The 26,245-nt window shown below is 41.4% G+C and overlaps 1 protein-coding gene across 1 annotated transcript in view; it reads left to right on the forward strand.

Annotated features, from left to right (window-relative positions):
• Nucleotides 1-211: 211 nt before the first annotated feature.
• Nucleotides 212-26,245, forward strand: part of MUC2 (mucin 2, oligomeric mucus/gel-forming) — a 69,788-nt gene continuing 43,754 nt past the window's right edge. Inside the window, 15 exon segments of the mRNA XM_075130040.1 lie at nt 212-281; nt 3,134-3,398; nt 6,842-6,956; nt 7,598-7,688; nt 8,371-8,480; nt 8,861-9,077; nt 9,509-9,634; nt 10,477-10,594; nt 10,929-11,067; nt 12,749-12,859; nt 13,997-14,066; nt 17,565-17,702; nt 23,161-23,325; nt 24,444-24,538; nt 25,493-25,619. Coding sequence (XP_074986141.1) covers nt 212-281; nt 3,134-3,398; nt 6,842-6,956; nt 7,598-7,688; nt 8,371-8,480; nt 8,861-9,077; nt 9,509-9,634; nt 10,477-10,594; nt 10,929-11,067; nt 12,749-12,859; nt 13,997-14,066; nt 17,565-17,702; nt 23,161-23,325; nt 24,444-24,538; nt 25,493-25,619 — 1,957 coding nt within the window.

Consider the following 26,245-nt stretch of genomic DNA (forward strand, 5'->3'; position numbering starts at 1 on the left):
CTGTATCCTGTATGCCGGATTCCCAATTTTACTATGACAAACTATGTCTGTTTACTTTCTTATCTCAGTAAACGTTACACCCATTTTGTTTCCTCCTGCTCCTCCTTCTCACTTTACATGTCCTCCACTGTGATGGCATTAATTGTACCAAAGGGCCTTATATAAAGAGAGGTTTTCTGAAGACGTTTTCAGTGCAAGCAGCTTAGCCACCATGGGGCTAAGACTTGCCAGCCTTTTTGCACTGTGGCTGGCTCTTTCCTGTGCGAACGAAATTAAAAAAGGTAAGAGCTAGAAATGGGATGGTGAGGAATTTCCCACTAGAAAAGGGTGGAAAGATTTAACTAGTGTAGTTAAGAAAAAGCTAAACACGCGATGAAATAATTAAAGGGAATATTATGGTATCAAATATCTCCCTTCATTTTTAACATTCAAATGCTGAGACCAAATGTATGAGCTGAAATAGATGCGACTTCTTTTGGTGGAAGATTCTATAGTTTTCTTTCTGAGCTCTGTGGCTGGCTGAATCCATTATGTTGATCTCCAGCTTGATGTATGTGATGAAGTAACAATTGCCTAGCATGAAGGTTTGCAGGAGTTAGGCAGGTTCCGAGCAATAGCAACCGAGAAAGGGGATGAGTGTCATAAGGAAAACTGCATTTGGGCTATTCAGAAATAGCAGTATATGCTTTCTTGTCCAAAAGATGTATATAGTGTTAACACTTGGACTAGCTCATTTTTAACCCATTACTTCAGCAATCCTAGTCCATGATCTCTTAATCTACCTTTCTAAAAGAATGAGTCTCCGACTTAATTTGCTTGAGGTGTTAGGATGAATATGTATTATTGAAAAATAGCAAATATTTTGGTACAGCTGGGTGATGCTTTCCTGTGCAGGTGATCAGGGGGTTGGATCCTGGGAATGGTCCCTTCTTGAATATGCTATGGCTAGGAGAGCACCTGATGTTAGTAATTGGAAAGAAGGGAACACATTGCATTGCTTTCCAATCCCACTCTTTAGTGGATGCAAGAATCAGCGTTGATGGGCTTTGGAAGGATGGATGTGAACCTGTCCTTAAATGAAGAGGGGGATGCTGCAACACAAGGATTTGTTTGGATGGAGTAGAAAGTAGAGAAATTAGGAGATCTAAAGGATCCCTGCACTTCTCCCAAAGCAAACAATATCTGTATGTAACCCACACACCTCTTGGGTGTAGTGTTCTGTCCCATCTAGTGGCACCGAGACCACTTAAAGAGAGAGAGATTGAGTCTGCTCTACAGTCTTAGCTAATGCCCAGTTGGCTTTTAGCTCATGTGGTAGAGGCTCATGCACTATGCTCCAGACACCCCAGGTTTGATCCCGCCCACCGACAACCAGGGTCTGTCGGTGTTACATATAGATCTCTGGAGAAAGTGAGCCTCAAAGTAGACCCATGAACTGAAAATGTGATGCTCTGCTGTGTGTATTACATACAGCATATCTTGATGCCTTTAAATATGAATTGTTCAAGGGGACCTATGGTTTTGTTCACTCAATTTAAAAAAAAGTTAACCTAGTGTTTATGAATGTGAGGTGTGCTGATGCTTGCTTGGCTGCTTCCCTTACCACACATAGCTCTGACAATGAACCTCAAACCTAATCTACAACAATCCCTGCAATTCCAGTTTTGAGAATGGTTTGTAGGTTGTGCTAAATTTCTGTCAGTTACTGTTGTGGACAAATGGTGGTGGAATGAGTTTGAGACTTCCAAACATTTGGTTGCTATTGCTTTCTTCTTACCGTCCTGACATAATTTAGTTGTTGTCTTATCTTGAGTTCTTGTGAATATCGATGGTACTCCAAGTCATTATTTTTAATGGAAATAATGAATTCACACTTGGAATTTGGATTACATAAGGGATTAATTCCTATAAAGAAAGTATCTTGCAAAAAAATTGGAAAAGTGACAAAAATAATTAGAATAAATTAATAGACTTGGCCTGAGCCTACATTAATGGTATGGGAGTGTCATATGACAGGAGTGTTAAAGCTTCTCAGTAGAGCTGGGAAAATAACTGATTTATTTTGTTTACTCGCAGTTCTGAAAAATAAATAAATAACAAAATTGCTTTGGGTCAAACCAAATGTCAAATTCTGAAAAAATTCAGTGAATCAAAAAAGTCAACAGAAATTATTTTAAGTTGAATAGAGCATTAGGTTTCATTTTTGAACATTTTAACAATAACAAGCAAGGGAAATTAAGAGGTTAGATTCATAAAAAGGCCAAAGAGGATCCTCCTTTAGCCCAGTGGTTAGGGCACTCACCTGGCCTGTTCCCTAACTGCTGGGCTATCAGCTATTCCGGGGGGAGGGGTGTCCCTCAGTTTCTCCTGTTAAAGCTATTCCATTTTGTATAAAATACTTGACTAGTCATTGGGCCAGAGAGAGAGGGTATGCCAATGACTCTTTATCCCGGTTATGGCAGACTCTGGCAATGTGGGATACCCAAGTTCAAGTCCCTGCACTACATTAGGCAGAGGGGGGGAGATGGAGCCCAGGTTTCCTACATCGCAGGGGAGTGCCCTAACCACTAAGGGTTCTAAGGTATAAAGGAGTTGCCACCATTTCTTCTTCTGTGAATGGAGCCTGAGTCCCTTTGTGAATAGAACCTCCCTACATTATTTGAGACAAACCTATTTGGCAACTTTGTTCAAATTCAGAAATAGTTTTGGGCTTACTGAAACTGCTTTTTTCAGTGAATAAACTATTTGTGCAACCAATTGTGCCCATTTCTGCTTCTCAGTTTCGACAGGCAAGTGCTCTCACCCCTCACACATGCAGTCAGAACTCCAAGAGGTATCCAGGCCCCAGCTGCATGTAAAAATGCACGACTCTCAGCCAGAGAGATGCACATATCATTTGTTTATTATGCTAACACTGAGGATTTGGTGTTTTGGCAAATTGTTGAGTATATATTTATAAATGGCTTGTTCTGTATATATAGCAGATTATCTTCTTGTGTAAACCTAGTAGCATGCCATAGCTGAATCGTTTAAGTATCATTCCTTAGCTGTCTTGTTGTGTAATGTTGATTATTATCAATGGGTGCTAGCTACTTTATTTCACTTTCTTCATCCCTTCTCCATCACTTAACAGGCAGAACCCAAAACCATGGCCACTATGTCTGCAGTACCTGGGGGAACAATCATTTCAAAACTTTTGATGGAGACTTCTACCAGTTCCCTGGCCTCTGTGATTACAACTTTGCTTCTGACTGCCGAGGGTCTTACCAGGAATTCTCAGTCCATGTCCAGCGTGCTGTGAATGAAAATGGACACCCTGAAATGCAATATGTCCTGATCACCATAAAGGATGTTGCAATGTACCTCACCCGAAATACGGTTGTGGTGGATCAGGAAATGTGAGTTCTAGTATTATAATTCTTGAAAGAATGTCCAGTAAGATGCTTCCATAGACAAACAGAACTGTACAATATGTAGCATTAAGATATCTATTGTGAGCCTTTCACCAGGCAAAAGAAATTCTGGGGAAGGAACACAATATTGCTTATAGACCCACTAAAGCGAATGAGACACTTACTAGGTAAGGTAGTGGCACTGGATTAAGGGTGCCAGAACCTGGATCAGGTTTAACAGATTTTAACATGATCAAATAAATATGTACCCCTCTGTTGTCATTGCTGCCTCTAACTAGAGCCCAGGTTTTATTAAAAACGGTCAAACCCACTCCAGTGAATGCCTACTAAGGAATAGAAAATAGCGTTCTATTTTCCAGGCACCAAGCCAGAATATATTCAGAAATATCATGAAGTTTTTTGACATATATTACTGCCAAAAATGAGAGATTGCTTAGTTGTGCACAAAAGTGTTAAAAAGAAATTCACAAGCAGCTTTTTAGGGGTCTTTTAAAGATTGCTTTCCTATGCACTGAACCTATTCTTCTCCTATGTATTGTTCATAAAACAATAAAACCCTAATAAAAGAAGACTTGTGGAACAGGTTTTCACTGTATATAGGATTCAGTGTTCTATAGACTTTCATACTCTTTAAACCATACCTGTGGCACATGTCCCACTACATGCCAATGCAATGAAAGCTATAGAATTTTTAAAGTGCCTGGGGAGGACCCAATCCATTGACTACCAACACAAAATTAATACTGGATATTATGGTAATCAGATAGCTCTTCGGATGCTGATTTGGTGACATCTGGTTTCCAAGTTATATCTTAATATTGAATGATTTGGGGATCATGCTCTGCCTAGGGGAGATGGGCTGGGTCTGAGTTCAGCACTCAGACTTAGTCCTCCACCACTGGTGGTACTTCTGCAGCTTCGAAGGGGTCCTGAGATATCAATCAGCAGAGGGCAGGAAAGAGTGAGTCTCTTAGGGCTGGTCTACACCGCACAGTTAGGTCGACATAAGGCAGCTTCTGTCAACCTAATTATGTCAGGGTCTGCACTACAGTGAGAAGCCCTGGCAGCTTCGGAACCCGCTCCCAGCTGGGAGCCACAGCAAGAAGCCCTGGTGCCCTCCCCCCTGCCACTGGGAGCGGGGCAGCCTTGTCAATTTCAAATTGACAAGGCTGCCCGGCTCCTGGTGGGGAGCAGGGTGGGGGTGCCAAGGGTGGGGGTGGGCGGGGAGCAGGGGGGGCAACTGGACCCCGCTCCCCGAGGGCAAGAAGCCCTAGGCGGCTTCCCCCAGCTCCCAGCGGGGAAGGGGGAAGGAAGAGGAGGCAGTTCACCGGGAACCTGGGAGTTTGTGGGGCAGCCAGGATCCCAGCAGGGAGCTCCCAGCAGAGCTGAGAGGGCTCTCCTGGTAGAGCACTCCTGTTGAGGACCTGCACCACTGACCCAAGGAGGGTAGTGTGAACATGCACCACTGCAGTAATTACTAGTTTATATTACATTTCTAGTGTCGACATATCCTAAGACTTTCTAGTTCTTCTGTGGATCGCCACAGAATTTTGGGCTCCATAGAGCAGATAAAGATTTTTGAAATGCCACTTGTATGCATTTCAATGGCATAGCTGATACAGGCAAGCCAAACACAATCCCATAGCAGGTACTCATAGCCATCCTAGTAAGTGTGGGTCCCCATTGCAAACTCCAGTATCTGCATATAGTTGCATGTTCCACAGAGGCAATCTTCAGAATTAGATTTTTACTACTTTACAGGTACCCTGTATAAGATAAGAAAAGAAACGATTATAAAATCAAAGAATGAAAGAAATAAAATGTACAAAGGTGGAAATTAGAATAGAAGAAAGAACAGTTATTTATGTAAAGGCTTGGTGCTACGGTGTTGGTTCCATAAATGCTACAAAACTCCTCTGTTCTGATTCCCTAGCTTAAAGTCAGCATTAGAAAAAGCTTCATCCCAGAAGACTCCATGCTGTCAAGTAGATGCCTAGTGTTTTACAATTCTCTTTAAAAAATGTTCATGCTCCAATGTTCATGATGTGACCTGTAGCTTGTGGTAGGAATGTCAGTTTCTATTTGGTGTCTAGACCCTAGCTAAAGTGATTGCATGCTTTAGAAATGTGCAAGATGAGTAGTTAGAAAAGCTCTGGCACCAAGAAATTAAGACTTAAAATACTCTTGTGAAAGGCTAGGAAAGAAATTGTGAGAGGGGATGTATGCATGGGCACACACCATTAAACTAGCAATAGCATTTGCTCTGAGAACTGTTTAGAGAAGGAAACAGCTATTCATTGGTTTGGCTGGATTCCAATGTAACTAATTCTGTTTGGTCAAGTGTTGAGCTATTTAAGTTTTACTGTAAGAAGCTGTTTGCGGGAATGCTTTTATCACGGAACCAAGTTCTGCATTGTGGCTTGTGTACAAAGTGAGCATAAGGGAGTCGTGCAACAGCGGGGTGGATATTCAGTGGATCAACGTTTTATCAGTCAACAGCATCTTTGCTCAATCCTCTTTGAGATACTCAGGTCAAACTAATGCCCTCTACTGATTCTATTAATAATTCATCTCTTATTATTAAATTATTAGATTATTGAATTCTGATGCTTTTAAGAAGCTCTTTTCTCCCCACATTTTTCTCCCACCTATGTTGACCATCAGGCCCCATCCCAAATCATGAAGCCATTCTCTCAAATAATAAAGGTTATTTAAAGGGGATATCCAGTCTCCTGAAACAGTATATGATTTTTGGAAAATGAAAGACACTATTCAGTTTCTTGTGCCTATTTGCTATGTGAACCTCAATCATGGGCGAGCAGTGAATATTTGCTTTCCCAGGTTCAGATCCTTTGTTTTGTGCTTTTACTGACTGAATCACATTTCTTCACTGGCATTTTGCCTTCTTTCCTAGCCTGAGATAGAGAATCTATCCCTTTAAGGAGCCCGTGGCTCTGAGATTGCCTTGCCTTGTCATGGTAAATTCCAGATGGCACCAAAATATCAAGTCTGAAATTTTATATGTGATGGCCACAGGAGATAATTGTTATCTAATGAAGTCTGTGCAAGCATCAGGCAGTGAAGTTTTCAAAACTGCCTTGAAATAGGAAGAATCTGAACTGGATTTCTGTGACCAACTGGAATGAATGCTGATTAGAGCAATTTAAACCGGTCAAACAAAATATAACTTACCTCAGCAAGTATCTGAAGGGAAGGGGATTTAATTCCCCGCTAAACAGAGTCTGTCCTATACAGCAGAGAACAGCTGTGTGGGACTCAGAGATGGAGGCCAGAAAAGTGTAATCTGCAGAGCCTGGTTCTTCCATGTCCTTTGATGTTCCTCTTGCAGCACCTAAGACATTCAGTTTACTGCTTTTTTGTTTTCTACATTAGATCTAGTAACAAATCTCTGACTGTCTTCTTCTCAGTGTAACAACACCATACTATAGTTCTGGTTTGCTGATTGAGAGCAATGAAGTCTACACTAAAGTCTATGCAAGAGCGGGCCTTGTTCTAATGTGGAACCGTGAAGATTCACTGATGGTATGTATGACACTAAACTTTACTTTTGCTACTATTCGGTTTTAACAAATTAGCATAGGTTGAACAGAGTCATTGCGTTAAGCAGCCTCTTCCAACTGGGAATGGAGATAGTTTATTCTCAGGTGAGAAGGTTCCTTTGTCCATTATGTGACTGGAGTTGGGCATAGAAATGAACATTTCTTCACTCTCAAGAGAAGATGAGACGGGAATGAGAAACAGCTAATATTTTGGTTAAAAAGTCCTAACAAATTCTGATCTGCAATCCGTTTGTTTGTCCCTTGGATTGCTGTGCTCTGTTATTCAGCTTCCCAGCAAGGAATAAATTCACCCCTTAAGGGGAAAAGTTTTTTATTTAAAGCACATTTTCTTCCTAAGCTTTGACATAATGTTGACAAGAGGCACCATCATGGTATAGTAACGTCTCACATTCTTCCATGATACGTTTTTATTTTCCCCTGGTAATTGTTTGCATTGGATGGTGCTACTATTATGTTAGATGTACTGAAACCTAATTTACAATGGAGAGGCATTCACTATCTCTCCTCTATTAACTTCCCCTCCTAGTGAATTTATTCTTGTTGGGAATGTTTTTTTTTAGCACTACAGCTGATTTTCTTTCTGGTTTTGTTTTCATTATTTAGTTGGAGCTGGATCCCAAGTTTAACAACAATACATGTGGTCTTTGTGGGGATTACAATGGACAGCAGCTCTACAATGAATTTCTCTCTAACGGTAAGTGGTCTGATAGTCTATAGAGATACCATATAAGGCAGGCTTATAGATATTGTATGTGGAAGCATCAAAGAGGGCAAAGGTAGAATTTACAGTACAGGAACTTAAATTCTGTCTGAGATTTTCCAGGGATTGCTACGAGATACAGAGATAAATTATTAATAGTGTACTATATTCCATGTGAATCAGCTGATTCTGTGGCGTCTCTGTTGGTGTAGGCCAGTGGTTCTCAAACTTTTGTACAGGTGACCCCTTTCACATAGCCAGCCTCTGAGTGCGACCCCCTTTGTAAACTAAAAACACTTTTTAATATATTTATCACCATTAAATGAGGTCCCTTCCAACCCTGATATTCTATTAGAGCCAGAAGCAATTTGCTGGAGGCAAAGCGGATTTTGAGGTGGAGGCTGACAGCTCGTGACCCCCCCCCATAATAACCTCGTGACCCCCGGAGGGGTCCCGACCCCCATTTGAGAACTTCTGGTGTAGACTTTCTCACTTGTTGGAATATTAGTGAGCTTTTCATGTCCTTCTGAAATGGATTTTCTTAATAGTATTAAAATAGTCAGTACAGTGCCTGATATATAATGAACAGTTTGCTTGATCACTAGAGTGCCAGGAATCAGATGTGTATTGTTAAGTTTGCTGTGTTTATCAAGACTTTTTTACATCTCCCTCACAGACATGATCTTCAATCCCATCACATTTGGAAATATGCAAAAGATAAACAAACCCAACACATTATGTGAGGACCCTGATGAAACACAGACTGTCTCAACCTGTAATCAGCATGTGAGTAATCATAGTGGTCAACTTTACTTAGCTGGCAGGTGGAGACATTCCTTGCAATATGGGGAGACCACTGAGTGTGGAGATGGGTAACAGCCTGAACTTTCCAAGGCACATACCGTGTCCCTAACTAACTCCAAAGGCATTAACATTGTTATGCCTTCTAAAAGGAGGAGTAGAACTGATGAAAGATCTTAGTTGCATGTGTGTTGTTTCTGACACAGAATTATCCAGAGATAACCTAAGACTTGGACCCATCCCTCTTTTGCAACCATTAGTGATGTCCAGAAGCAAAGCACCATTTTAGCACAAAGGATCCTCTCTAGAAACTCAGGTGCCAGGGATGCCTTTTAAACTTTTCTTCCCCCCCCCCACCTCTTTAGCGTGATGAGTGTCTGAATCTGCTGACTTCTTCAGTATTCGCTGACTGTGAGTTCCGTCTGAACCTGGAGAAGTACGTTCAAGCCTGTATGCAGGATAAGTGTGCCTGCCAGGGAGCCGAGGATTCCTTCTGCCTCTGTAGCACCATCTCTGAGTACTCTCGCCAATGTTCCCATGCTGGTGGCCGGCCTGGAAGCTGGAGGACAGAAGAATTTTGCCGTAAGCATCTTCCCAAACTTGGCAGAGCAATCAGTTCATCCTGGGTGAAATATTTAAAACTGCTCATCTTGTATATTTCCTGTTTCCCCCTCCCTTGCCTTTGTTATTAAGGACATTTATTGGAAGTAGAAATTATGTTCCAATGGAAAGCCATATGGTTTGATCCTGCTCCCAGTGAAAGTAATGGGATTTTTTGCCATTAGTTACAGTGGAAGCATGATTAGGATCACTGTCTTCTGTTCAAGAAGCAAGAAAAGAATGTAGAGAAGAAAAAAAGCGGTTCAGAAATCAAACACATTAAATACATTTGGCCAAATTGCAGCCAACTGAGTCCATTCCACTGATTTCATTGGATCCAATATATGTTCTTTGGTTTCTGTGGAACGCAGAGTTTATATTCAAGTCACTGATCTTTTCTTTCATTATTTTAGCTAAGAGGTGCCCTGGAAACATGATCTACCTGGAAAGCAGCTCACCATGCATTAGCACATGTTCCCATTTGGAGATCAGCAACCTTTGTGAGGAACACTTCATGGATGGCTGCTTCTGCCCTGAAGGTAGGTGTCTCTCTCAGTCCTATATGAGACAATAGGTTTGGATTCAAGTCTCTTCATATACTCCAGAATGTATCTGAAAAAGGCTGTATACTTTACCTTCACTAAAAAAAAAAACATCAAGAAATTCAGGATTGAAATATTCAGTATAAAGCAAGTTACATTTTAGAAATGAAGACATTTTACCAGTGGAGTAAATTTGTTCCTGTAAATTAATAAAATTCTAGCATGTTTACAAAAGTCATGCATTAGCTTGGCTTTATTTAACTCACACTAACCCAGTTAGGCTCTTTATTTCTGTCTGTGGCTAGGCCACATGGTTTATGAGACTGTTACCGCCTCTGAACTGAGAGTTGGTCCTTCGGGTTAAGCAGTAGCCATGCATGTTTTTAGATGCAGAGTTTCTGGATTCAGACTCTGTAGGTAACCCAGAGAAGGGGCATAATTACATATATATTATCTCCATGGAGATATTATTAATAATATGTGACAATGAGCTCAAATTTAATAGTCAAGACCCTGTTGCCAACCTTGGAAAATACCTTCACAGTGATAGCACAACAACAATAGTTTAGGTGAATTTTAAATCCAACCATTTAGAATGTGCAGATTTAAGTTGAGATTTTCAAAGTGGCCGAGGGGCTTTAGCCACATAACTTCCATTAAAATATTAATTTAAACATTAAAAACAATGGAAGCTCTGTGGCCTAATCCCCTTTTGATAGCCTCAATTACCATTAATTCTGGGTCCGGTTGAGAGTGTGCCTGCTCCAAGAGTTTCTCCTGGGTTGGTTGGTGCAGGTATTTTGACATGAACTATGAGAGCCTACGGTTGTGTTTTGTAGGAACTGTGTATGATGACATCAGTGGGAAAGGCTGTGTGTCTGTCAACCAATGTCACTGCAAACAGCATGGATTTCTGTATTCACCTGGGCAAAATATCACCAATGAATGTGAAGAATGGTAAGGATTACAATTGACTCTACACCGCTCTCAGAATGACTGTGCACGGGTCTGTCAGTAGAGTTGCTACCTATTTGTATATGTCCTGCTGCAAAAGTCCTGGTGCCTTTACATGTGTTGCAATGTCAAGATGTTATAGTGAGCCAATTTTATGGCATCTTGAGTCTGTAATATGTGGAAGAGGAGAGTTTTAAATAAATAGCCAGTGACAAATTTTCAAAGCACCTAGGGATACTTTGTCCCAACGGTGCTCTGTATACAGATGTTTTTCAGTGCTTTCCGTCGCTCTGACACCTAACCCCATTTTTGATTCCTTATTTATTTGTGTTTCTAGCACCTGTGATTCAGGCAGGTGGGTGTGCAAGCAGTTATCCTGTCCAGGCTCATGCTTAGTGGAAGGAGGTGCTCACATCACCACCTTTGACGGGAAGAAATACACCTTCCACGGAGACTGTTACTATGTGCTGTCCAAGGTACCGTGTATTAAAGGTCTCTTCTCTCAGATAGCAAATATAGATGCATCTGCCTTCTGGTTTAGTGGCTGCAGATCACTGTTTCATTATACTTTTTGAGCCTGGGAAGGAGGACACTGTAGAGTCTATACCAGAGAATTCAAAGTGAGTCATGATCCCCAGTGTCCACTGATGTGGTAGTGAGGGTTTGTGCTCACCTGCTAGACTCTGACTGCCTTAGTCGTTTCCAATTTCATGATGATTATGGAACAGGTTTATGCTACCCAACCCAGTCTCACTTATAAGAGTCCAGAGGAGCACACTGGTGCTAGTGAACAGATGGCTGGACCTGCAACTTGAAGGACTCAGCTCTGCCTAATAGATCTGAAATGAGGATTGGAAGTGTCCTACCTAATCTGTAATATACCTATGCTTGTGTTCAGGTGATATTGAGTCAATCGGAGGGGTGGGGGAGAGGACAGCGAGTTATGTCTTCCCTTTGTCCCTGAAGTGCCTGGTCCCCATTGCTCCAGAGAACAAGGATCTGACTTTATCAACACTTGAATGCTTGCCACTGGAGCTTTGAAAGGAAGTCCTCATTCCGGTGGTAGCACTAGAAAGAAAGTTCTCAAAAGCAAAGCTCTACAGTGTTTGTTAGTTTAACAGATGATTTCAGTCCTCTGTGACAGAAATCAGCTCAGGATACGAAAGGGCTTCCTGTGTGTCATAGACTCGCTGTCCCAGAGTGCTCCTGTGTGGCATGAAACAGCATTTCAGCAACTCCACCTAGCTCTCTTCCTTGGAACGTTAGTGGTCTGGTCTGGTGATGACTTGGCCTTCCAGACAGGTCACACTATAGTTCCATCCCTTCTGAAGTATGAATGTCCCAAACAATGTCTGACAAAATAATGGTAGCAAATATAATGCCTTCCACCTCACCTGGGCTCTTCAGTCTCACTTTGCTTCCAGAGCAGAAGGTCTCAGGCCTTCTCCCTGGAATCCCCCAGTAAAACCCTAAAAACAGACAAAACACAAACTAAGCAACTTCTACCCATCTCAGACTTTAGTCTATCTTAGGTTTCCCCGAGTTCTCCGCTCTTCTGCGGAACTGTTATCCACATGGCGGTCTCTTTGGAGTCCTGCTCTTTTTCAAGGCTCACTCTAGTAGTTAATTGCATGCTTGTAGCCTTCGCCTGGTTCTCTCTCTGCGTGGATCCCACCTGACCCTTCCCACAGAGATGGAAGTCCAGATCATCTCTCTCCTTCTTCCAGCTACACTGAACTCCTTCCTTTTAACCTGGCCCTAGACCAAATGGCGCCCCAGGCGAGGAGCGTCTTTGGCGCCCCCCCTCCATTTGTTAAACTTTTGAATGCCTTACTTTTTATTGCATTTGTAGCCCATTTCATGATTTTGATTCACAATTTGTATGAATGATTTATCCATGTCATATAAGACAATAAATTTGCATGCTAGGATCTGTACAACAAAAACAGCACTCCAAGCCTGGAACCCCAGGCGGTCACCCAGGTAGCCTGCCCCTAAATCCAGCCCTGTTCATTCCTGAGCCTGACACATACTCCAGGTGTAATAATGTGGGGGTAATAAAGCGCTCAGGCTCCAGTTAACCCCTTCTCAGCCAGTGTGGGGTTTATACAACCCATCATACTGTACTAATTTATGTTTTTTCCACTTTGACTGCAGGAAAGTATAAATGACACTCACGCCCTCCTGGCAGAGCTGTCTCCCTGTGGCTCCACAGACAAACAGACCTGTTTGAAGACTGTTGTGCTGTTAATAGACCACAAGAAAAATGTAAGTGATGTGTGGGGGTCTGCTGGATGAGTGGATTCTATCTATGTATTCCCTGATTCCTCTTTCCCTACTTACTTTTGATAATCTTTTTCTGGGGATCCTGAGTAAGGATGGTTGAATACAGAAAAAATAAAAACCAGTCCAAATGTTTGTACAAATCAGACCAGCTCTGTACAGTCTGAAGAAGTTCAGAGTTAAAAGTTTTTGCTTGACTTTTTCTTCCTTCTTTCTTTCTTTTCGCTCTTTCTGGTTCTGCCCAGTGCTGGAAGCATTGTGAGTCTGCTTTCTTGGCATTTCCAGTTTGATTGGAAATAAGAAGTCCTTGATATTTTATTTTGTTGAGATTTAAGTCCAATTTTGCAGACCTAAGATGTTCTGGTTAGGAGTCAAACTCTTGAATACTCATCAAGCCAAGCTTCTCAACTGTTTGAATTTCACTCTTGTTTAATAGTGAAGGGGGAACTTGGAAAGTTCTCACTCTTATTCAATCTGCCCTCCTGCCTAATCTATTTTTTTCTGTTCTGTCTCTCTAATTTATCTCTAATGCTCCCATCATCATAATATCTAGACCTCTGTGAGTTTTCTCTCCTCCTTTCCTGCCATATAGTTCTGGTCTTCTTGGCTCTGGACAGTAACATTTGTGAAACTAGTTATGTTCCCAAAAATACATACTAAAATTTGTATTAAGAATTTCCTGAAGCACTTCCTTATGATTCTACCAATGCTGTACAATTATGTAAGAAATAACACATGGCAAGGTGTGTGCGTATAGCAAATCCCTACACACACTGTTGTCAAGCGCCAAATGCTTTCAGCCACCTGGCAAAATTGGTATCCAGGATAAGTGACTTTCTTGGAGCGTTTTTTCTCTAGTAGAAACTGTTTTAGTATACATTAAAGAGTTGTCTAACAAGCCCAAAGCTTTGTACATGTACTGGATGCTAGGGCAGACAGAATCTTCATTAGCTAATTAGATTGCTCCTTTTTAAAACTGTGACTAGAATATTGAGTTCGTCTGCATAAAGTAGCGTGATCCCTTCTTGTCTCCCCAGTTTCAAGGTTAATGTTTGTGGTCTGTTTCCCTCTGTATACATGAAGTTGCAGTAATTTAAACATGTTCTTTTTGCTTGCACACAGATCTTGGTTTTCAGATCAGACGGCACTGTGCTGCTGAATGAACTGGAAGTGCACTTGCCCCATGTGACAGGTAAGGAATGTGACCACCTCTCCAATGCATATCTGATGTTAAGGGAAAAGCAAGCTCTTTATGTGTTAGAGCCTTTGATGAAAGAAAGGCAGAGAGGCATTTCTTGAATGTTTGTGCTGGAATGAACTGGACTGCAATGTAAAGAGCTTGAGAGGAAGGGGACTTGAGAAAATACATGGAGGAAAGTGTGACCTAACCACGAGATGGTGTCTCTGTGTACAGAGGCTAATCAGTAAGGATAGAAGAATGGTTTTGTGATTAAGGCACTGGCCTGAGCCCCAGTTCTGCACAGGCTTCCCGTATGATGTTGGGCAAACAGCTTAATCTGCACGTGTCTCACATAAATAGATAGAAATGAACTTCACTGCCAGCATATGTTCTGTATAGGACCAGGAATGTCATATTTAACTCGGGTAATTTTTACCCATATACTCTGGTTAGGAGAGAGAAAAAGTTTTCTGATTTATATCTATCACTTAAATTCCAACAAGAGGATCTTTTTCTTCTTGTTTCCTTTTTTCCCTTTAAGTACTCTTTTCAAGGCTGGGGACTGATCTTAGGTCTCTCTGTCGCTGAGCTGACCTGGTAGAAAGCTCAGTGGAGGTATATTTGGGGTATGGAGCTTTAATGAGGCAGTTACTTTATATTTGTGTCAAACAACACCCTGTGGCGATGCGCAGAGCCGTGCTCATGGCGCATAGAAAGAGTCACATGTAGCCTTATTCCGCTAGAAAGATGTTTGCAGTGAGGCAGAATCTGTGAGGGTTGTTGTGGGAGATCAGTAAACAGAGAACAGAGGATCCTGAAGTAACCTCCCCCAAATTTGTAAATCCTTTTAGTGCTGCTTATTGTGGAGGTTTAAACTGCAGAGTCAACAGCTCCATAATCAGCACCACTTCTCAGTCACTGCCCCCTCTACGAAAAACTATTCAGTTGCATAGATAGAGGGGAGGGAGGACAGACACACATGGAAGGAGAAGTTTGTAATTGCTTGGTAGAAAGGATCCAGATCAAAGTACTCTACAGAATGAACAATATAATCTACAGGCCACATATTAAATAGCCTCACCTTAGCATATGACTCCCTCTGGGCAACATCACAGAGGCATCAGTGGGCCTAGCTTTTCCAGTTTATTTATTTTGTAGGGCTATTCTGTTGATTTTTCCACTCAGGCTTGATAATGCTGTATTGCCTATATATAATACCTCCAAGTGTGTCAGAGCTCAGCTGTTTTTGAGTGTTTTATGAACAGCTGTCACATACTGAGAGCTGGTTTAACTTTCACCCAGTTCAGTTCCCGGGCATAAATAGCCACAGCCACAATCAGTAACAGCTATGGTTTTCAAACCTTTCCATATTGTGACACTCTTTTCCATAGTGGGACTCCTCTCCCATTTAGCAATATGGGAAGGGCAGGGTAGTTACGACTCCTGACACCTGTTTGTGACTTAGGTTGAGAATTCCAGTTCTGGGGAATATGGGTGACTGGAAAACCCTATGCTAAAAAATATATGGGTAGCTTCAAAAACAACTCTTCTTTTTGTTCTTTGGATTTGACTTCAACTCAAGCATCAATTAAGTTCAGTACTTGTATATTAAAAGCAAGGAACGTTTAATAGGGAGTTCAATTTTGGGATGCTACTTTTATTCAAGAGCAACTTCTTTTTAAGATTTACAATTGAGTAGTGCTTCCATTTGATATAATATGGCATACAATCCATTCCTACACTGATTTATGGATGTAGGACAAAATGAGGAAAGCAATCTCAGTCTCCATACTTAAGGGCATACATCGATCACTGGGTGAGGTCCAGAAGAAATGTTCCCTGCAGTGCAGTATTGCACATGACAGGGATTTAACATCTTTCTCTGAGCTAGCCAGCATGGCCAATATCGGAGAGAGGACACTGAACTAGATGGACCATTGGTCTATTCTGGTATGGCAATTCCTCTCTCTATTTGGGGGGATACCCAGGGTCTTACCATTAGTTGCTCCAGGTATCTTGTGTTAGATTGAACTGGTTTTAAAACAGGAATCTGACTGGAATAACTCGTCATTACAGTGGCAGAAACTTATGAGTCACCGTCATTCTCCTCTCAAAAGGATAGTGGGAGTTACCCCTTTGAGTCACTGTCATTGCTGTCCCTTTCATTGTACCCAGCATTCACTGTGATACCTGAGGCACCAAACCCTTAAGTAAATAGACCAGCCCACGGAGGAAGTTGGAAGAACAAGGAGATCTTCAAATAGAAACAGGAACCAATGGTAGTTAAGCAGGGGGCATCGGGAGGGAGACTCTTACTTATTGTTATACTGTTATAGGCAGAGATAGTGATTTTTCAAAAAAGCTTTTAATACAGCAGCATATAACTCAGCCCTGTGAGCCGTCATGCCACAGAGCAGCGGTGATCTGTTTGATTCCTGATCCCGCACAGTCATCATAAGTAGCTGGGTTGTTAGTATAGCAGGGGCTGGCACTATAGCTAAGCAGTCAGTGTTCTTCAGAGTAAAATAAGAGAGGTTTGTGTCACGGGTCCTGAGTTAACTGTACCTCTCATACCCTCTCCCGCTCTGGAAGGGCACCCCACTTATGTCTCAGGCATCCAGCCATCACCTTTCCTGGGGCAGGATCCCCCACAACCCGCTCCCTTCAGACGGGGGCTTAGCCTGCAGACTTCTGCAATGCACTGTGATTACCTCAGCAGATCTGACTTCAGTCCAGCACCTGCTGTTCTCTCAGTGACAGTGAGGATAGGGTTAACAGTGACCAGCCAGCCCTCATAAAGCCAAGTACTAGTTATTCAGAACAAAAGCATTTCAGAAAAAAGCATATCTTTAAAACTCTGAACATGTTTATATGCATGTCTGGCTTACCAAGCAATCACCCATCTTCCACATGGAATCTCGGGTAGGTTTTAAAGTATTTTGGGCCCTCTCACAAAGCCTGTCTCTGGACACAGACTCACGCAAGTTCTTGGATCATGTGTGAGAGAATATCTCCCAGGTCATGGCTGTCATTTTGTACAGTTTCAAGTCCTCTGCCTGTTAAGACTTTTTGAACTAGGTCAAACCAGTAGATGCTATTGCCCAGAGGGTGCAAAACTTTACAAGATTTGTTACCTGCATGGTTTCGGTCTTGGGGATTTGCATTAATTACTATCCAGTGTCTTTAGTTCCTGTGGGAAGCATCCTTTAGCTCACCCATCGAGCCAGGAATACAATCACTAACTAGCGCATAATGATACATGTAAAAGTTGATACAATAGTCTTTGAATATTCCATGTTTCCATAGCATTGGATCTGTCACAATCTGATCCTTGGTCCTCTGCCTGTTGCAGTTTTCAGGGCAGATGGTGACTCAGGCTGCTCATGTAAAGTGTTGCTTTCAGCAGGCTAGTGTTTTCCTGTCTGTGACATTTCTGGATGATAACAGAAAGAGGTGATAAAAACAAATAAAAAAAAATCAGGGAAACATGACTTTTCTTTCCTTTTCCAGCAAGCTTCTCAATTTTCCAGCCAACTTCATACCATCTCATTGTGCATACCTATTTTGGTCTCAAGCTACAAATCCAATTGGTTCCAATCATGCAGCTGTTTGTGATTGTGGATCAATCTGCCCAAGGAAAACTGCAAGGTAAGTGCCTACTTATGTCTACTTCTAAAGGAGAAAGATGCAGCCAAAATATTTACAACTGAAGTGCTGTGTGTTCTTAACATTGATGGTGAGATGTGTCTGTGACTGGCATAGCAAGAAATTGTGAGCTAATGAATCTTCCATACTAATTAAGAAACTAAGGGAACTGTGTGCCTGTAAGATACTAGTATAGACTTAACAAATGAATACTTTTTGATATTTAGTGATACATATTTTTTAAAAGGCACTGGCTCTAGAGACAGAAATGCTTAGCTGGTTGAATATAGAAAGAATGAGAGCAGAATCCAAAATTTCATGAGAGAATGGCCCCACAGCTCACACATTTTACAGATGAATTATTGATACTACAGATTAAATAAACCCATCAGGCCCATGTCAATGCAGAATGGATCGCGGGAATATAGATTCATAGATTCATAGATATTTAGGTCAGAAGGGACCATTATGATCATCTAGTCTGACCTCCTGCACAACGCAGGCCACAGAATTTCACCCACCACTCCTACAAAAAAAACCCTCACACCTATATCTGTGCTATTGAAGTCCTCAAATCGTAGTTTAAAGACTTCAAGGAGCAGAGAATCCTCAAGCAAGTGACCCATGCCCCATGCTACAGAGGAAGGCGAAAAACCTCCAGGGCCTCTTCCAATCTGCCCTGGAGGAAAATTCCTTCCCGACCCCAAATATGGCGATCAGCTAAACCCTGAGCATATGGGCAAGATTCATCAGCCAGATACTACAGAATATTCTTTCCTGGGTAACTCGGATCTCACCCCATCTAATAGCCCATCACAGGCCATTGGGCCTATTTACCATGAATATTTAATTACCAAAACCATGTTATCCCATCATACCATCTCCTCCATAAACTTATCAAGTTTTATCTTAAAGCCAGATAGATCTTTTGCCCCCACTGCTTCCCTTGGAAGGCTATTCCAAAACTTCGCTCCTCTGATGGTTAAAAACCTTCGTCTAATTTTTAGTCTAAATTTCCTAGTGGCCAGTTTATATCCATTTGTTCTTGTGTCCACATTGGTACTGAGCTTAAATAATTCCTCTCCCTCTCTGGTATTTATCCCTCTGATATATTTATAGAGAGCAATCATATCTCCCCTCAACCTTCTTTTAGTTAGGCTAAACAAGTCAAGCTCCCTGAGTGTCCTTTCATAAGACAAGTTTTCCATTCCTCGGATCATCCTAGTAGCCCTTCTCTGTACCTGTTCCAGTTTGAATGTATCCTTCTTAAATATGGGAGACCAGAACTGCACACAGTATTCCAGGTGAGGTCTCACCAGTGCCTTGTATAATGGTACTAAAACCTCCTTATCCCTACTGGTAATACCTCTCCTGATGCATCCCAAGACTGCATTAGCTTTTTTCACAGCCATATCACATTGGCGGCTCATAGTCATCCTATGATCAACCAATACTCCAAGGTCCTTTTTCTCCTCCGTTCCTTCTAATTGATGCGTCCCTAGCTTACAACTAAAATTCTTGTTATTAATCCCTAAATGCATGACCTTACACTTCTCACTATTAAATTTCATCCTATTACTATTACTCCAGTTTACAAGGTCATCCAGATCCTCCTGTAGGATATCCCGGTCCTTCTCTAAATTGGCAATACCTCCCAGCTTTGTATCATCCACAAACTTTATTAGCACACTCCCACTTTTTGTGCCAAGGTCAGTAATAAAAAGACTAAATAAGATTGGTCCCAAAACCGATCCTTGAGGAACTCCACTGGTAACCTCCCTCCAGCCTGACAGTTCACCTTTCAGTAGGACCTGTTGTAGTCTCCCCTTTAACCAATTCCTTATCCACCTTTCAATTTTCCTATTGATCCCCATCTTATCCAATTGAACTAATAATTCCCCATGTGGGACGGTATCAAATGCCTTACTAAAATCTAGGTAAATTAGATCCACTAAGTTTCCACTAGTTTCCTTTCCTAAAAAATCTGTTACTTTCTCAAAGGAGGAGATCAGGTTGGTTTGGCACGATCTACCTTTTGTAAAATCATGTTGTATTTTGTCCCATTTACCATTGACTTCAATGTCCTTAACTACCTTCTCCTTCAAAATTTTTTCCAAGAACGTGCATACTACAGATGTCAAGCTAACAGGCCTATAATTATCTGGATCACTTTTTTTCCCTTTCTTAAAAATAGGAACTATGTTAGCAATTCTCCAATCATACGGTACAACCCCTGAGTTTACAGATTCATTAAAAATTCTTGCTAATGGGCTTGCAATTTCTTGTGCCAATTCCTTTAATATTCTTGGATGAAGATTATCTGGGGCCCCCGATTTAGTCCCATTAAGCTGTTTGAGTTTCGCTTCTACCTCAAATATGGTAATGTCTACCTCCATATCCTCATTCCCATTTGTCATGCTACCATGATCCCTAAGATCCTCTTTAGTCTTATTAAAGACTGAGGCAAAGTATTTGTTTAGATATTGGGCCATGCCTAGATTATCCTTGACCTCCACTCCATCCTCAGTGTTTTGCAGTCCCACTTCTTCTTTCTTTGTTTTCTTCTTATTTATATGACTATAGAACCTTTTTATATTGGTTTTAATTCCCTTTGCAAGGTCCAACTCTACTTGACTTTTAGCCTGTCTCACTTTATCCCTACATGTTCTGACCTCAATAAGGTAGCTTTCCTTGCTGATCCCTCCCTTCTTCCACTCCCTATATGCTTTCTGCTTTTTCTTAATCACCTCTCTGAGATGCTTACTCATCCAGCTTGGTCTACAACTCCTGCCTATGAATTTTTTCCCCTTATTTGGGATGCAGGCTTCCGATAGCTTCTGCAGCTTTGATTTATAATCCCAGGCCTCCTCTACCTTTAGATCCATAAATTCTTCAGTCCAATCCACTTCCCTAACTAATTTCCTTAATTCTTGAAAGTCAACCCTTTTGAAATCAAAAACCCTAGCTGCAGATTTATTTTTATTAATCCTTCCATTCAGTTTGAACTGAATTAGCTCATGATCACTTGAGCCAAGATTATCCCCTACAACCATTTCTTCTATGAGGTCCTCACTACTCACCAAAACCAAATCTAAAATGGCATCCCCTCTAGTCAGTTCAGCAACTACTTGCTGAAGGAATCCATCACCTATCGCATCTAGGAAAATCTGAGCCCTATGATTATTACTAGCACTGGTCCTCCAGTCTATATCTGGGAAGTTAAAGTCTCCCATGATCACACAGTTTCCATTAGTATTTACTTCATTAAAAACATTAAAGAGGGCTCTATCCATATCCAAATTAGATCCTGGCGGTCTATAGCACACCCCAAGCACTATCACAGGGGAGGCTCTAGTAGTTTACTTCCCCAGTGTGATTTTTGCCCAGACGGACTCTGTCTTATCCATTCCATCGCTTCCTATTTCTTTACATTCTACCTCATCACTGATATACAATGCTATTCCACCACCTTTACCTTTATTTCTGTCTTTCCTAAACAGCACATACCCTTCAATAGCTGTAGTCCAGTCATGACTACTATTCCACCATGTTTCTGTTATCCCTATAATATCTGGTTTCACTTCCTGCACCAATAGCTCTTGTTCCTCCATTTTGTTACCTAGGCTCCTCGCATTAGTGTACAAACATCTTAATTTTTGCTGTTTGGCCTCACTCACATTCTGTACCCTATTAGGTGCAGGTCATTTTACTACCAGTATAACCTATTAGACTTGTATCTACACTGCCCTTCCTCCTACCCACAGCTGTATCCTTTCTTACTTTGTTTTCTTCCCTCTCAATGCTAAAATCCAGCGTGGAGATTACCTGGACATCTCCCAACTATCTCCCCCTAATTCCTAGTTTAAAGCTCTCTTAATTAGTTGTGCCAGCCTCCATCTTAGAAGTCTATTTCCTTCCCTATTCAGATGAAGTCCATCCCAAGAGAACTGTCCTCTATCCATGAATGCCTCCCAGTGGCCATACATCCGAAAGCCCTCCTTATAGCACCACTGCCTAAGCCATCTGTTGATAGTCATAATCTTGTCACACCTTTGTTGCCCTTCTCCAGGAACAGGGAGAATCCCACTAAAGATCACCTGAGCCTCAATTTCCTTAAGCGTCTTCCGCAGCCTAGCATAGTCTCCCTTAATACTTTCCAGCGAGAATCTAGCCATATCATTTGTTCCCACATGAAGGATAATTAGGGGATTCTTTCCCGCTCCCTTTAGAATCCTTTTCAACCTCAGGTCTACATCCCGTATCTTAGCACCTGGAAGACAGCACACTCTCCTATTCTCCGGATCAGCTCTGGTTACAGGCCTATCTATTCTTCTAAGTAAAGAGTCCCCAATCACATAGACCTGTCTTTTCCTAGTGACGGTGCTATTCTCCAGTCTATCCCCTGTTCCCTCTGGCTGCAAGTTCTTTCCATTCCTATTCTCCCTTGTAATCCTCTTCAACCCATCCTGTATCCTCCTGGGGCTCATATTTCATGTAATCTCCATTAACTCTTCCCCTTTTCCTATAGAACTAGCCGCTCTTCTCTTCTTCCTTGCCCTTCCACCTTCAGTGACTACCTGCTGAGCCCCTTCTTCATTTTCCAATTCTGCATACCTATTCTTAAGATCTATTTCTCCTTCACTAGCCCGTCTTTTCCTCTGCCTGGTTCTTTTAGTCACATGCTTCCACTGACCACTTTCCTCACCCAGTCTCCCCTCAGAATTCCCCAGTCCTGCTCCCATCTGCAAGTCTGAGCTTTTCCCTTCAGATACCTCATGTCTTTGCTCCATAATCTGCTCAAACCCCTTCCTAAACTCTACCAGACTTTCCACCTGCATCTCCAAACCTCGGATCTTTTCCTCCATCAGCTCTATCAGAAGGTTCTTCATACAGACAATACTCTTACCAGGTGCCCCCTCCAGGATGATGTACATACCACAGCTTCCACATTCAGTCATCTTCATTGTGTCTTCCGCTACATGGGTCACTCCCACTGCTACCTCTGTATCTGTCATTGCCTTCCCACCTAAATCCTGTTAATCTGGGAAACACAAACCACACCAAAACACCACCACCCACAGCAAAAAACAAGCACCACAAGACAAACTCCCCTTTCAAACTCCCACTCAAACTCCCCTGTTTACAGCTCTCATTTGTTCAGTCTAGTTTTAAATTACTTAAGTAGCCAGTCTTGGGAAACTATTCCATAAAAGAATGTTAGGGAGAATCACCCAAAACACCGAAGACCAGTTGAAGACCACCTGCTCCAGAACTTGGATTTTTAAAGTGAGACCCCCCAAATGCCTACTTTTGTGATTGCAATTTTAATACTGAGTTGGAGGAGCCCTCTGTTTGATGTTCTGACTGTTAGTCATGTGGTAAATCATCTTTTTCCTCTTTTGTTGCTCTTTTAGAAGAAAAATGAATAATAATTTTTAAAAAACACATTTTTTCTCAACAGGTCTTTGTGGGAATTTCAATGGCATAGAATGTGATGATTTTAAAACAGCTGGTGGGCTGGTAGAAGCTACAGGATCTGCCTTTGCTAACACTTGGAAAGCACAAGCCACCTGTAAAGACCAAGTGGATAATTTGGAAGACCCTTGTGTTCTCAGCTTTGAAAGCGGTAGGAATACTACATTTTCATAGATCCTCTTTCCTCCAATTCTATATCTCATACACAGTCAAATAGCAGTTTCAGAATAATAATCTTTATTTAGAAGGCTGACAAGTTAATAATGTGTGTGCTTGTCTGATGTACTGTGGGCTTGCACATGCCAGCTAACAGGTGCTTCTCCTTTGGAGTAATTGATTGTCCTATGGTTAAGGCATGCAACTGGGCTGCGGAAGACCCAAGGTCAAGTCCTTGCTCTGCCTGGTTCAGATGGTAATAAATACAAAATAAGGCTGTTATTTCAAAATTCCATTAATCATTTATGGGACCCTGGAGAATTTACGTGGTAATGTGTCAGATTCTTAATCTGAGGGTCTAGTGTTCAGTTTTCTGTTCAGGCAGTAGGTTTTGATCCAATGGCTGGAAGTTGAAGCTAGACAAATTCATACTGGAAATAAGAATTTTTTTTAACAGTGAGAGTAATTAACCACTGGAACAATTTACCAAGGCTCCTGGTAGATTCTCTATCACTGACAATTTTAAAAGCAATATTAGATTCTTTTCTAAAAGATCTGCTCTAGGAATTATTTTGGGGACATTTTATGGTCTGTGTTATACAGGAGGTCAGATTAGATTATCATAATGGCCTCTTCTGGACTTTGAATCTGTGACTCTATAAAAGAGATGAACAGTTCAGAGGGAAATTGCAGGGGTAACCCTGTGTTGAAAGACATAGAAGAAAAGTCGTTAATATATTAAAATATATGTCTGGAGTAGTGGTGCACCTTTCTTAGCATTATTGCTTCTTTTTATGTTCAGCTTGGATTTGTGATCCTCTGATCATGGGTTCTCAAACAATTGGAGGCTAGAGGAAGACAATCCTGTGCAGGCAGACTACATTAATAGGATATGATTTCCACTTTGTGTTTGCCACTAGGTATTTGAGTCAGAGACTGTGGGCCAAATTTATAGTGGTTCTGTGCGATCTCTCCACTCCCAGAAAAGTTTAGGGTTCTCATTTTTATCATTTTGTTGCTTGGGTCAGATTATTTTGCATATTGTAATGTGACAGTATGGTGAAACAGGGTATGATGCAAGAAAATAATTCATTCTCTCCGCTTTTGTTACAGAAAATTATGCTGAATATTGGTGTTCCTTTCTGAAAAATTCAGAATCTCCTTTTGCCAGATGTCACTCAGTCATTGATCCTGTGGAATATTATAAGGTGTGGATTTTATACTATACTGACACCTTCTGGCATTGGTCTAATACGTGTCTTACCATATACATATGTTCAAGGGATTATTGAAACTTGGCCATAAAAATTGGTTCAAATTTTGTAATGATTACCTGTCCAATGGCATTGAGTGCATCCCTGATCTCCTACAATAGGCTTTCTCATAGAATGCTAATTTAGAAGATGGAAATCATTGTGCTTTTTTGGGGGGTGGAGCTTGTGTGTGGTGAAAGGGCACTCATTTTCATATGAGAATTCAAGAGAGGCAGGAATACTGAGCCATGACAGTCACATGTTAAGCCAGCCCTTAACCATTCATCTATTTTGTGGTTTAATAAAGAATAAATTGAGTTTACTTGATCGGGAGATAAACAACAACCCATTTATGTGTCATTTTATTCCTGGTCTGTTTCCCTCTGTTTTCAATTCTGTTGAGGAGGGATAAACAAACCAATCTGGGGAGAAAAGAAAGAACCCCCTCACTTTTACAATTCAGTCTGAGCTGAACATTTGTGAAGATCTTAACCCATTCAGCTAATTTATTTGCTTTTATTATTTTTAATTTCTGTGGGCTTGCACATTTCCGAGTTGTGACTGATCAGGAATTAAAAGTATCAAAGTTCCCTTAAAAAAGGCTGCTGTGAGGAAGCTGGCTAAACACTGGACTTTCAAAAGGTTTGGCTGTTCAGATAAGGGCTGGCGAACTATCCACATTTTTCATGCTTAATCAAACACACCCTGAGCCTTTTGGGGTTGGTCCCTCAGCTCTCTGCTCATCTGCTGTGCTCTCTGATTCTGGGAGTGAATGAAAGCCACATGGGAAAGAAAGTACTGGGTGTTCTACAGTTACTGTACTGGAGCCCCAGTTTTCACAGTCTTCCTTTTATGGTTCTAATCCTCCTCCTGCAGGCTTGTTAACAATCTGCTTCTTATTTGTCTCAGAGATGTAAATATGACACCTGCAGCTGTAAGAACAGTGAAGAATGCTTGTGTGGGGCCCTATCCTCTTACGCAAGGGCCTGTGCCTTCAAAGGAATCATGCTCGGGGGCTGGAGACAAACTATCTGCAGTAAGTGATGACACTGTAATCCCCTTGAAACCAGTCATAGGAATGGACGGAGTGCACCTGACTACAGTTACATTAACCTCGGTGTTAAGAGTTTAGAGGTGCCTTGGAGATGCCCAATACAATTTAAGGGGACAGTGTCAAGAATTTTGAATGGTTAAAGCTGTATTCTTTAAATGTCCTTCATTTATAGGACCACTTCATGAACGGGGGAGTAATTATTTTCCCTATCGTCTTCTCCTCTACCACTTCACAAACACTAATCTGTCTTTTCTTTGTCCAGTGGAATATAAGCCGTCATGGCTCTTCCATTTTATTTATTTTCTTGGGTGTGGACCAGCATTATCAATGGTACCATCAACACTGGGAACTGGGCTTTGGTAAACTGCACTTCTGTTGGAGGGTTATAGGGCTATGAAGCAACAGAGAAAAAGATATTATTATTAGAAAGTAAATTCCAATAGCAAAAGATCCGTTAACTAAAGGGAAAAGGAAAAGAAATAACGCTACGTGTATTTAATGGATCTTTTCATTGCTTCCTCTATATACTCAACTCCCATTTATAATAAAAGAAATTATGCCTGTTCGTTAAAGGAAGAATATACCCTTTAGAGTAGAAATAGTATTAC

The sequence above is a fragment of the Caretta caretta genome, chromosome 6 (genome assembly GCF_965140235.1).
Source record: "Caretta caretta isolate rCarCar2 chromosome 6, rCarCar1.hap1, whole genome shotgun sequence".
Taxonomy (NCBI): domain Eukaryota; kingdom Metazoa; phylum Chordata; order Testudines; family Cheloniidae; genus Caretta; species Caretta caretta.